Source organism: Rhipicephalus microplus, chromosome 9, assembly GCF_043290135.1.
Source record: "Rhipicephalus microplus isolate Deutch F79 chromosome 9, USDA_Rmic, whole genome shotgun sequence".
NCBI classification, from domain to species: domain Eukaryota; kingdom Metazoa; phylum Arthropoda; class Arachnida; order Ixodida; family Ixodidae; genus Rhipicephalus; species Rhipicephalus microplus.
The window spans coordinates 28,871,358-28,882,646 of record NC_134708.1 but is presented as its reverse complement, the minus strand read 5'-3'; the positions used below and the strand labels follow the sequence as shown (position 1 = coordinate 28,882,646).

Here is an 11,289-nt window from a genome sequence, read left to right as displayed (position 1 = left end):
GTTGTTTAATATTGTGTAAGGATGTCTGAGCGTGTTTATCAGGATTTATGTTATAATGATTCGGCTGACGATATCGTAGTTCTAAATCAGTTAAATAAATATATGTTGTTTGGTTTGTTCCGACCGCGTCTACTGTGTCCGTTCACTCCAAGAGCATGGTGGCGTTCACCACCTTCAGACCTCACGAAGTTTAGATCGTTAGGCGAGTAAAGCCAAATCGATGTTTTTTTTTTCATTTGAACATGTCAGAGGGGCAAAATGCGATAAAAAGGGCATCGAGTTGCCTTAGAGCCATTTACTTATACACTGACTACATATTTTATTTTTTTTTTTTGTTCATGAGGGTTCGGACGTACAATAGAACATGATATGGAGCTTCCTGGCACGAAAACGGCATGCTTTTTAGCACTAACTCTTGTTGGAGACAGAACTCACTTCACTCGCCCTGCATCGAAGTTGTTCGCGTGCCCAAGGATCGCATTAAAAAGGCGCATTAAAAAATTGGGAGAATCTGCAATTCAAGCCTTTCACAAACTCGTTTTAGAGTCGAGTTATAATGAGATTCCAACACCCTCTTTACGCTTTTTCTGATCAGAGTTTCTAGCTTCTGAGCGGCTTATGCATCTGGGAGTTCATAACACCCTAGATGAGATCATTAAAGCCCAAGAGCTAATGCGCCTGTCGTTTACGCCAGCTGGTAGGAAGATTCTGGCCATCCTAGGCCTCAGCTCGGCGCTCGTAGAGCTTCACTGTCTTCAACTACCAGATGAACAGCGTACTGCCATCCAGGTCTCTCCGTTTCCGCGAAATGTCCATCCTGAGCACATCGTAGGAAGGCGCCGGGCTAGGGCCGTCATACTTCTGAAGAACATTAGGAACGATCCTGATTCAGTTTGTTTTGTTGATGCCACTCAGTATGGTCGCTCAGCTAGGTTTTCTGTTATTTTCGTCAATTATATGGGCTCCATTATCAAGGCTGCGTCAGTTAGGGACTCTACTCCCTCAAGAGCCGAACAGTTGGCTGTAGCCCTTGCCCTTCTGGATGACAGTAGATCGCAAATCTTCACCGACTCAAGGTCAGCGGTCAAGGCTTTCGCCTCTAGTTCCCTCTGTACTGAAGTATCTAAAGTACTTGAAAATAGGACACTTTCTCCACATATCATTACCTGGTTTCCTGCACATCTCGAACCCCTACTGGACTCTCAAGTAAACCTGAATGACACTGCTCACTCCCGGGCACGCGCACTAACCCTCCACGCTGGGGAGAACGTAGGTCCGCAGGTTGGCAGTGAGATGTTCAGGGACGCTTTACTTACATTCAGTGAAGTGGCTAAACACTACCAGTTGAGTAGGCGGTCATTTGCTCCACCACAAAACACGTTGTCTAGACCTCAGGCAATCACGTTTAGAATGCTCCAGAGCAGGTCCTATCCAAGTCTATTTTTCCTCAGCATAGTCTTCTCAGAGGCTTTTGACTCTACTTGTCCTGATTGTGGTGAGGCTAGTGACTTAGCACATATGCTCTGGCAGTGCCCCTCGTTACGGGGCCCAAGTCGGCTCACAGAAGAAGATTGGGACTCTGCCTTACGAAGTTCAGAGTAGCTGCCACAACTACGGGCTGTCCAGAGAGCCCACGATGCGGCGGTGAGGCTAGGCCTCCCCGTTTCTATACGTGGGAGCGGCCCGTGAAAAGGCGCGGGCGGGAATTGAGCCATTATCTCTTGAATGGCATTTTTTTTTTCAATTTGGTTACGTGACCTTACAATTAATAATCCGCACGGAATCGCTTGCAGTTGTTTTAGCTCTAGTCAAATCCCCCGTATCAATATAAGAAGCCAACATTCTGACAGACTGTCTGTATTTGTGTTATTAGCCGCATGAAATTTTTTAATTACTTTAGAAGAATTTTACTCTGTTACCCCAAGACATTTACGTCTCAATAGCTTGCTGTGAGTGCCCGTAACAAAGGTTTAACCCTTAAATGAATATGCGGATTCACTCGCAGTAGCATCAAACGATGTTGCCACAGGGTATATAATTGCCGATGTTAGTGTTTGTCTGTGTGGTGCAATTTGAAAAGTTCACCTCGTCGGATAACTTCGCTATGTCTTCTCTATTAGCACCTTGGTTTCCGCATCTTAATTATCCCTGGCAAAAAATCAATCGTGCTCCATTGGAAAAGTTGGAATATTGATTGCCAGAGTATGACGCCGATTTCCACCGCTGAACTTCTATTCCTATAAAGTGATTTGGTCCGTTGCGGACACCTTTTCCTCCATTGCAATGAGAGTGAATCTGTGCATTATTTCTTTCGAACATGCATATTTTTTTTACAAATCAAGAAAAACACTTCTAGATTAGCCATTCTTAAGGATGGGCTTAAATTTATCCCTTCCTGAGGTGCTTACCTTTGGTGTTACCGTGCCGGGGTTCAGGCACAAAAACATTTGCGATGCCGTATTTGATTTCCTGCGTGAGGCAAAAGAAATGGAACGTTAAGGTTACTTAAATTCAGCTTATATTTCAACAATATTGGTTCATTCTTCTCTTTTCATTATTTAGGCTAATGAGTTACTTCAAAATCTGCCGTATTTACGAAATTGTAAGTCGGCTCTAACGCAGTTCCACCTCCCAGAAATCGCACGGTAAAAAGAAAAAAAAAATCTGACTTCTACTGTTGCTTCATAGTCGGAGTCCATGCCTGTTATGTCGCGCACTTTGTCATGTTGGCCTCATAAATGTCGGACTGACATATTTTAAAATTGTATCGTCAAATTATCTCAAAACGTTCTTGGTAATGTAAAAAAATAAACACACACACGCTTATTTCGGTGCGCAAAGGTGGCTTCACGGCAGTGCGCAGTAGCTATGCAAAAAAGCTAGCTTCGAAGTAATAGGCCAGGATTGTTATCTGGAAATTTCCCACGCATTGTTGATTAGGCTGCATGTTATACGTCATAAAATACGGTCAATGTTAAAAGTAGAGCCGGAACGCAAGAGTAGTATCGTAACCACGCCATAACGTCGTCTAGTTCTCTTTTTTTACCACCGCAATCGGTGGTGCTAGTATAAGTTTCGATTATAAGTCGGGTGGTCGACTTACGTAAAATAACGTGAAAAAAAATTAGGATAGAACGGGGGTGGGACGGAGGCTGAAACTCTTCTACTGTAGTTGCGGTTGCTTGCTTAAGTAAGTATGAGATTTATGTTGAGTGTAACAAACAATAAAGCGCAAGGTTCCTTGTGTCATACGTGTGTGCAGAGTTACACCTAGAAGGGCGGGGGGGGGGGGGGGGGGGGGTTAGGGAGGGCGACGGTTCGTCTGAGCACCTCTCCTGCTTCTAATGCTTAAGGAACTCACTCAACGCACTCCCACCCCCTCCCCCCTCCCTCCGAGCGTACGCCTATGATACCTGAGGGCCAAAAGATCACAGCTCTAAGGGAGAAATGCTTTAGTTTGACATTTATCTATTTCTGAGAAAACGACATGTGAGCGTGGCAGACACATGACTGTTGATTGGTGTCGCATCCTTGTTTGTTCTGCGCTTGCTGTCGTGCGCAGCGCTGTTTGTGAATCGATCGTTGAGGTCACGCACTGGCAATAAGAATGTTGGCCACTCGCACTGCATATGTCTCTCTGGGTTCCGTCCTTACTTGGGCGAAGGTTCATGGCAGCGCCTCCCCTCCCTATTAAGCCACCATAGAGCATAATTTGTGCGCACCCCCCACCCCTACCCTAAGAGGCGATTAAGAGCGGCCAAACCCCCCCCCCCCCTAAGGCGCACGCCTGTGGGTGGATGCACACAACGGTGTAAGAATGACCCACACTAAACGGTGCTATAGCGGCCAAACACCAATAGACATTGCGCAAACTCTCTTATATCAGTGGGCCGCAATCATTAAACTACTTCTGTAAAGACACGTTTAGCTTTCGTGTTACTCCAATTCCCTTGACGGAGGGATCAACCATATTTCCGTGTCGCTCCACGCGACACATTATACTTACTAAACGGACACCCAACGAACCCAATTGCAAGCTGAATCAAGGAATGTTGAGTCACCCCTCGCTCTCATCTTCTGACGTCCCCGTGTACGGTATTACTCATACTGACGAAACAGCATTACGAAAGTTCCATCTCACAACTGTGATTTTAAAAAAAAACTCATATGGCTCTTAGTGCATCCGCCTGAAGTGAATCGGAGAAAACCCGTACTATTTTCTTTTCCTTCAAAGTCTACTATTTTTTTTATCTTCCTACTCTCTCCTCCGGAGGGTTTCTTGCACTTAACGTGATATTTCAGTGCTCCGGGATCGGAGACATTGCAAGCTTTATTAACCTTACCAGGTTTTTGCATTGCCTCCGTGATCGGTCCACTTTTGACGAAGCGACGACATCATGTGATGACGACATCGTAGGATGACGCAATATCTGATCACGTCACCGCGTGATGAGCTTTCGCACCGCTCGTTTCGACGGGGAAATTTTCGCGATTGGTTGGGCATCCAAGGCTTCCGTCTTCAAAGGTAACGAGTCACACCCATAAAAAAAAAAAGGCCAGTAAGACATTGATAATTGTAATTGGCATTAGTTTCATGGTTCAGAACAACATAATTATGTAAGTCCAATTGCATTGTGTTCAAATGGGCTAGTGGCGAGAGTCGTAGATCACCAAACTGGTGTTTCGGCTCAACCAGGTTCATTCTCAGGGCAGAACGTTGTCAGCATCTTTTATTTGTGTTTATTCAGAGCGGAAGTACCCTCAAATGAAGGTACTCACGTGTTCGCGCAAAGTTGTTCAGGAAAGTCAATAGTCACCTCAATTCGTAATTCGTTCAACTAGCCAATAAAGTGCTATTCCAATTAACTAAATAACCAAATTGACATAACAGAGCGCAAGAAGCAGGCAACCGATATTTGAGATCAATTGGAAGTGCACTACTCTTTTTTGAGTGCCATTCAAATGTATCATAAAAGGACGACATCAATGATAAACTGGAGGACGGCTTTCTAGATCTAAGATGTATACTTACACGCCACAGCAATGCACCCGGACGAAATCACATAGCCAATCTTGCCACGACGTATACACCGACTGCAAAAATATATATTCTGGATCCCTTGATTGTCCTGCTAGAGGCCAAGCAGTCACTTCTCGCCCGCTGGAAAGGCCAGCGCCTCAATCGCAGGTTGCGCAAGAAAATCTCCGACCTAAACAAGACCATCGAGGAGCACTGTCGCGTGCTCTCCAAGCAGCAGTGGGACGAGGTGTGCAACTCGGTAGATGGCCAGATGCGTAATGGCAAGACATGGAACCTGCTCAAGCACCTGCTCAGCGAGACTAACACCAAAACTAACCAGCGGAACGTACTAGCGCGAGCCATGCACGAAGCCAAGCAGTCCTCTTCAGAAGAGGAGGTTTTGAAGCAGCTGGTGCAAAAGTACCTCCCTGTCGACTCGAACCCCGCAACAACGTACCCCGAGTACTCAGGACCGGCCAACACTGAACTGGACGCCGAGATATGCCACGAAGAGGTTCGGCAGGCGCTTTACGCGCTCAATGGGAGGTCTGCCGCGGGCCCCGATGGCATAACTAATAAGACCCTGCGCAACCTGGACGACCGATCAATCGACTACCTCACCGAGATCATCAACGAGGCATGGAAGAGCGGCGAGGTCCCCGACTCGTGGAAGGTCGCGCGCACCGTGCTCATTCCTAAGCCGGGGAGGTCACCCAACTTGGACAACATGCGCCCCATTTCGCTCACATCCTGCGTGGGAAAGGTAGCCGAGCATGTGGTCCTCAATAGGTTGACTCGGTACCTGGAAGACAATGGCCTCTACCCATACACCATGATTGGCTTTCGGGCCAAGCTTTCAACGCAAGACGCTATGAAGCTGCTCAAGCACCAAGTCATCGACTGCAACGCTCGAGACATGCGGGCCATTCTCGGCCTCGATTTAGAAAAAGCCTTCGACAATGTTGCTCACTCTTTCGTGTTGCGGTCGATTGCTGAGCTCGGCCTTGGAGTCAGATTCTACAAATATGTCAACTCGTTCTTGACCCGTAGGAGATCCACCCTCAGTGTGGGAGACCTTGTCTCCGAGGAGATCGAGCTGGGATCGCGCGGCACGCCACAAGGGTCAGTGCTATCGCCCACCCTGTTCAATCTTGTCATGGTCGGGTTGTCCAAGAGGCTCTCATGTATCGAAGGCATTAACCACACAATTTACGCGGACGATATTACCATTTGGTGCACAGGTGGCAGCGACGGGCAAGTCGAGCGCTCCCTGCAGGAGGCCATAGACACCACGGAAGATTACCTCCGTCCCACAGGCCTGAGGTGTTCCCCAAGCAAATCCGAGCTTCTCCTTTACCAACCCACTAGGCGAGGGCCCAAGCCCAAAAACTGGCAGCCGATCTCGAAGAGTGATATCAAGCTCTACACCGGAGATGGCAGTGCGATACCCAGAGTTGACTCCATTTGGGTCCTCGGCATGACCATCGAGTCCAATGGTTCCAACGGCAAGACTATACTCAAGCTCGCCGCCAAGACGGATAACGCGGTTCGGCTGGTTCGGCGGGTGGCCAACCGCTACCAAGGCCTCAAGGAAGACAACCTAATCCGCCTGGTCAATGCCTTTGTGCTCTGCCACTTTTCATATGTCGCGGCCATTCACAATTGGCAGCGTGCCGAGCGTGACAAGATCAACGTCTTGCTCAGAAAGATTACCAAGCGGGCCCTCGGTATCCCGACAAGGACGCGCACCGAGCGCCTGCTCCAGCTCGGAGTACACAATACGTTGGAGGAGATTGCCGAAGCGCAGGAGCGGGCCCAGCTCGCGCGCCTTTCGAGCTCCCAGACCGGCAGACATATACTCCGAGAGCTCGGTCATTCTCCGGCTGAAGTGGACGAGAAGATGAGACAGGTACCCCGTGAGATTCGTGACCTCATCACCGTGGCACCGATACCGAGGAATGTCCATCCAGAGCACAATCGTGGTAGGCGACGGGCTAGAGCTGCCACTCTTCTCAAGCAGATTCACAGTGAGGAGCACGGCGTCAGCTTTGTCGATGCGGCCGCGTACCGTGGGAGCCGCGCCTTCTCCGCAGTCGTCGTCGACTCCAAACAACAAATCACCAACTGCGCATCGGTTCACACTGACGATCCGGCGGTTGCCGAGCAAGTGGCCATCGCCCTGGCCATCCTGGAAGGTGAGAGGGAGGTCATCTATAGTGACTCTAGGTCAGCTATTCGCGCTTTCGAGCGCGGTGTAATCTCCAAGAAAGCCCTGCGTGTGCTCCAAAGTGGTGGCCGCGACGGCATCAAGCACCACGTACTGATTTGGTTTCCTGCACATGTTGGACAGGTCCAAGGCGCTCCCCCCAACCTCAACGAGTCTGCCCACGAGGCTGCGCGCGCACTTACCGACCGCGCGGGTTCCGGGCAACGATTCGGGGCCAACGGGGTTGCGGAAAACAGGGACGCGCCTGCCACGTACAATGAAATAACAAAATATTTTTACCTCGCGCGGAGACTATATCCACTCCGTCATCCAAATCTTAATAGGCCACAAGCCCTTACGCTCAGACTACTGCAGACCGACACGTACCCTAACCTGAGATCCCTTCACGCTATTTATCCTGACGTGTTCCCCAATGACGCTTGCCCCGAATGTGGGGATGTATCCACGCTGGCGCACATGCTCTGGGAGTGCAAGGCAATGTACACTAACCCCAACACTACATCGGTCAGGTGGGAGGCGGCCCTTCGCAGCTCCCTCCTGGCCGACCAACTTTGGGCCGTCCAGCAGGCCCGCGGAGCGGCCGATAGGCTTGGCCTAACGGTCCCGACGTGGGAGACGCCCGCTGCGCGCTGACGCGCGCCTTGCAGGACCTCAATAAAGTTTCGCAACCAACCAACCAACCCTTGATTGTCTCCGAAGCTCCATTGATTGTATTTGAAGCTGAAAATAAATCCTGAATGATTGATTGGTTGGTTTATTGATTGATTAATCGATTGGTTTCGAATTGCGACTACGTGTACGCATGCGTCTGCGGTGGAATGCGGTTGCCACCACAAAGGATACGAAAAGATCGAAATACTTCTAAACACCAGCACAGCCGATCCTCCATGCATAGCCGCCATGTTGGCCGGCAACATCGACCGCCGGCTGCGCTATCTGAGAAAGGAAAGTCCGCCGCAGAAACATGAAGCAGTGCAGTTGTTTCCCGGCGTCACAGTTTCGAAAGGAGCCACACCACAGCTTCCCACATTTTTAATATATTTATTTACAATTAATCTCTCATAAGAATTTGATCACAATTAATTAGACTTCAGATATAGGGGGACGCAGAGTAAAAAGTCATTTGCGTCAAATATCTCGGGGGCGACGCTCGAATACAACACTGTCGAATTACAACACGCTGCCGTTTCCTTTTTTGCTTCTACAATGATTTGATTGGCTCACAAACGAAGTTCTCCTTTTCTGATTGGTTCTGCACAAAAGAAACATGGCGACACTCAACAGCATGGCAGAACTTGAAGGCGTTCATACTCTAGCTAGTGATGTTTGTATTCTTGCACGTGAACTGATGCGCCGACGAATTGACCATTCTCTGCGACTTTCAAGTTCGGTCGGACTCCCGCCAGTTCGCTCGTGGTTCTCGCGCCAATTTTTGTCGCACAGTCGCCGTTTGCGCTGCGTGAACGTCTGACTGTTCGGTGCATAGCCTCCTCTATAACTTTGTGCCCGAGCGGTCGGTCCCTCAGCGCCGTCCCCCGAGCTATTATGGGATGCGAGCGCTCCTGGCGGAGCGCCGAGGCGCAAAACGAGAGAATGGATGGCAGCTATGGAGAAAAAACCGGCTTTGAGTAACTACCGAAAGGGCAAAAATGAAATAAGGAGGGAGGCATTTTACGATAATTCAAGGGGAAGCGCTTTACTGTTTGAAGCGAGATCGGGTTGCCTTAGAACGCGTAGTTATAAAGCAAGATTCAGTAAAGAAGAAGAACAATGCACATGCTGCGGGAAAGATAAGGAAACGGCGGAGCATGTTCTGATTGAATGTGGAGATATCCACCCAGGTGTACTCCTGTATCCGTCAACTGAGCTCGTAATGGTTCTAAATTCTCTAAAGAATTACGCGGAAGTTTTCCTCGCAAGAGCGAGAAAGATGAATCAGCCACTGAAGGCTGCCGTTGACAACGCCGCGCAAATACTACAGAAACGTGACAAACTCAAGTGCTCGACCCCGGGACATCATAAAAAACTTTTGGAGGTTGTGCTCGTGAAGTTTCTCCGCCCACTTTTTCTGAACTTCGCGACGAGTGTGACTGACAAACACGACTTGGCAAAAGATTTTCATGTCAAACCATTGTCTCGAAAAGTGCTCAAGCTTTGAGCGCGAAATCAAATAACAAAGCTCACATTGCATTCTGCATACAGTGCTTGTGTTAAAAATTTGGTGTGTGCGCACTTCTTAACGTATACGCATAATCCAATGCAATGTAGACGGTTTCTAGACCGTCATAAACGCAAGCGTGCATAGGCCGCGTCGTCTGCTGTTATTATGGGATCGGTGCGGCATCTGGCGGCGAGCGCCAAAACTATAAGGGACGGATGGCGCGTATGTATTTAGCGCTAATGCGCGGGCACAAAAAAATATAGGAGGCTATGTTCGGTGTCAACATTCGGCGTCTCGTTTCGAACATGGCAGACGGATGGAAGTACACGCTGACCGGCTTCGGCGGATTCCTCGAGATGCGCCGGGTCGCCTTCGCCGAGCCGATGCCAGTCACTCGCGTGTGCGGCCTGTGCGGCCTGCTGCCTCCCCGAACTTTGCTGCTGCCATGCAGCCATGTTTTGTGCGAGAGTTGCGAGGCTCAGCTAGCGCGTCGGAAAGACCGCCGCTGTCCTTTCGACGGGAAGAAGTTCGCCGACGAAGAAGTTCACAGGGTGAGCGTGCAGCGTCGTGAACTCGACCAAAGCCGCGTCGTGTGCTCGGCCGGCTCCCAAGTGTGCGGCTTCTCCGGCAAACTGTCCGGGCTCGCGCGTCACCTGACTCAATGCGGCGGCGGAGAGGTGCGGTGTGTCAAGTGCCAGCGACCCGTGTCCCGCAAGCTGGCGTTGGATCACTATCGGAGCTGCTCCAGCGGCACGCTGGGTGCGTCGAGTGGTGAAGCTGCCGCCTGCGATAAAGACGCTTCCAAGGTGGCCAGAGCAGAGACAGGCAGGCGAAAGCTGGTGTCCAGCACGGGCGTCCACTTCGAAGCCGTGATGACGGGTTGCTGCGGCAACGCCTTGGCGGACAGGGTCGCCAGTCTCGAACGTCAGTTGCTCGAAGTGCTCAAGACGTCCCGAAACAGGAGGCAGCCTTCGGTCGCCGATGCACAACGGGAGACCGTAATCCAGGGACCGCTCCGCGCCGCATCCAAACCCGGCGTTCTGATCACTACGTGCAAGTTCGCCAACATTTACGCGGGGCTCGACTCGCTGAACGGGAAGAAGACCAAACTGAGCCATTTCACCGACACGTATTTGCTGGGAGGTTACACCTTCGCCCTCGGGTGCGAGTTCACGAAGAGCGAGAACGAGGTCAACGTGGCATTTTCTCTTTATTTACGCGACGGTGAATGGGACAGCTACGTGGAGTGGCCTTTCGAAAAGGCGATCACCTTGGTCGTCGTGCACCCCAAGGATGCATCGGGGGACGTCCGCCTGCCTTTGATGATCGACGAGTACAGTGTGGTGAAGAAACCCCGAGGCGGTGCTTGGAACTGGGGCATGAGCACTGTCACGATTAACTGGAACTACATTGAACTGCACGGATATGTCGACAGAAATGCCCTCTACGTCAACGTTGAGTTTGAGGAACCAAAGGCGCATCGGCGTCGGCTGATTCAAGGGCTCTGTGTGCGGGGCAGGTTGTCAGCATGAGTGCATATACGGACACAAGACTGGTGTCATTGAACATTTGAGCATAACCTGTGTATGTGCTTTCAACTGAGTGTACCTACTGGCGCATGTTTTAAGTTTAATAAAACGTTTATTAGCCAGATATTTTTTTATTCTAACGTCGTCACGGTCTGCTTGTGGCTGCACAGAGGGACCTCCTCTTCTCTGCACGGCACCACACCCAGGTCTTCAAGGCGGGTCTTCGCTTCTTGGGGACACTGGACCGGAGGAGCGGCTATACCAGCCGCCAGCCGCGTCCTCTGTCATGAACGCCATTTCTCTTATTCTGTCTTCTCAACATGTTTAGTAAATACCCTGTCCCCCATTCCCC

General features: G+C 50.1%; 1 protein-coding gene across 1 annotated transcript; it reads left to right on the top strand.

Moving 5' to 3' along the window:
• The first annotated feature begins 9,609 nt into the window (after positions 1-9,609).
• On the top strand, positions 9,610-11,055 carry LOC142771287 (uncharacterized). Its single transcript, XM_075872763.1, has one exon. The coding sequence runs from the start codon at positions 9,678-9,680 to the stop codon at positions 10,938-10,940; it is 1,263 nt and encodes a 420-aa protein (XP_075728878.1). The 5' UTR covers positions 9,610-9,677; the 3' UTR covers positions 10,941-11,055.
• Positions 11,056-11,289: the final 234 nt, after the last annotated feature.

Coding starts and splice junctions, on each gene's coding strand:
- LOC142771287 (XM_075872763.1), top strand. CDS start 9,678: ATGTTCGGTGTCAACATTCGGCGTCTCGTTTCGAACATGGCAGACGGA.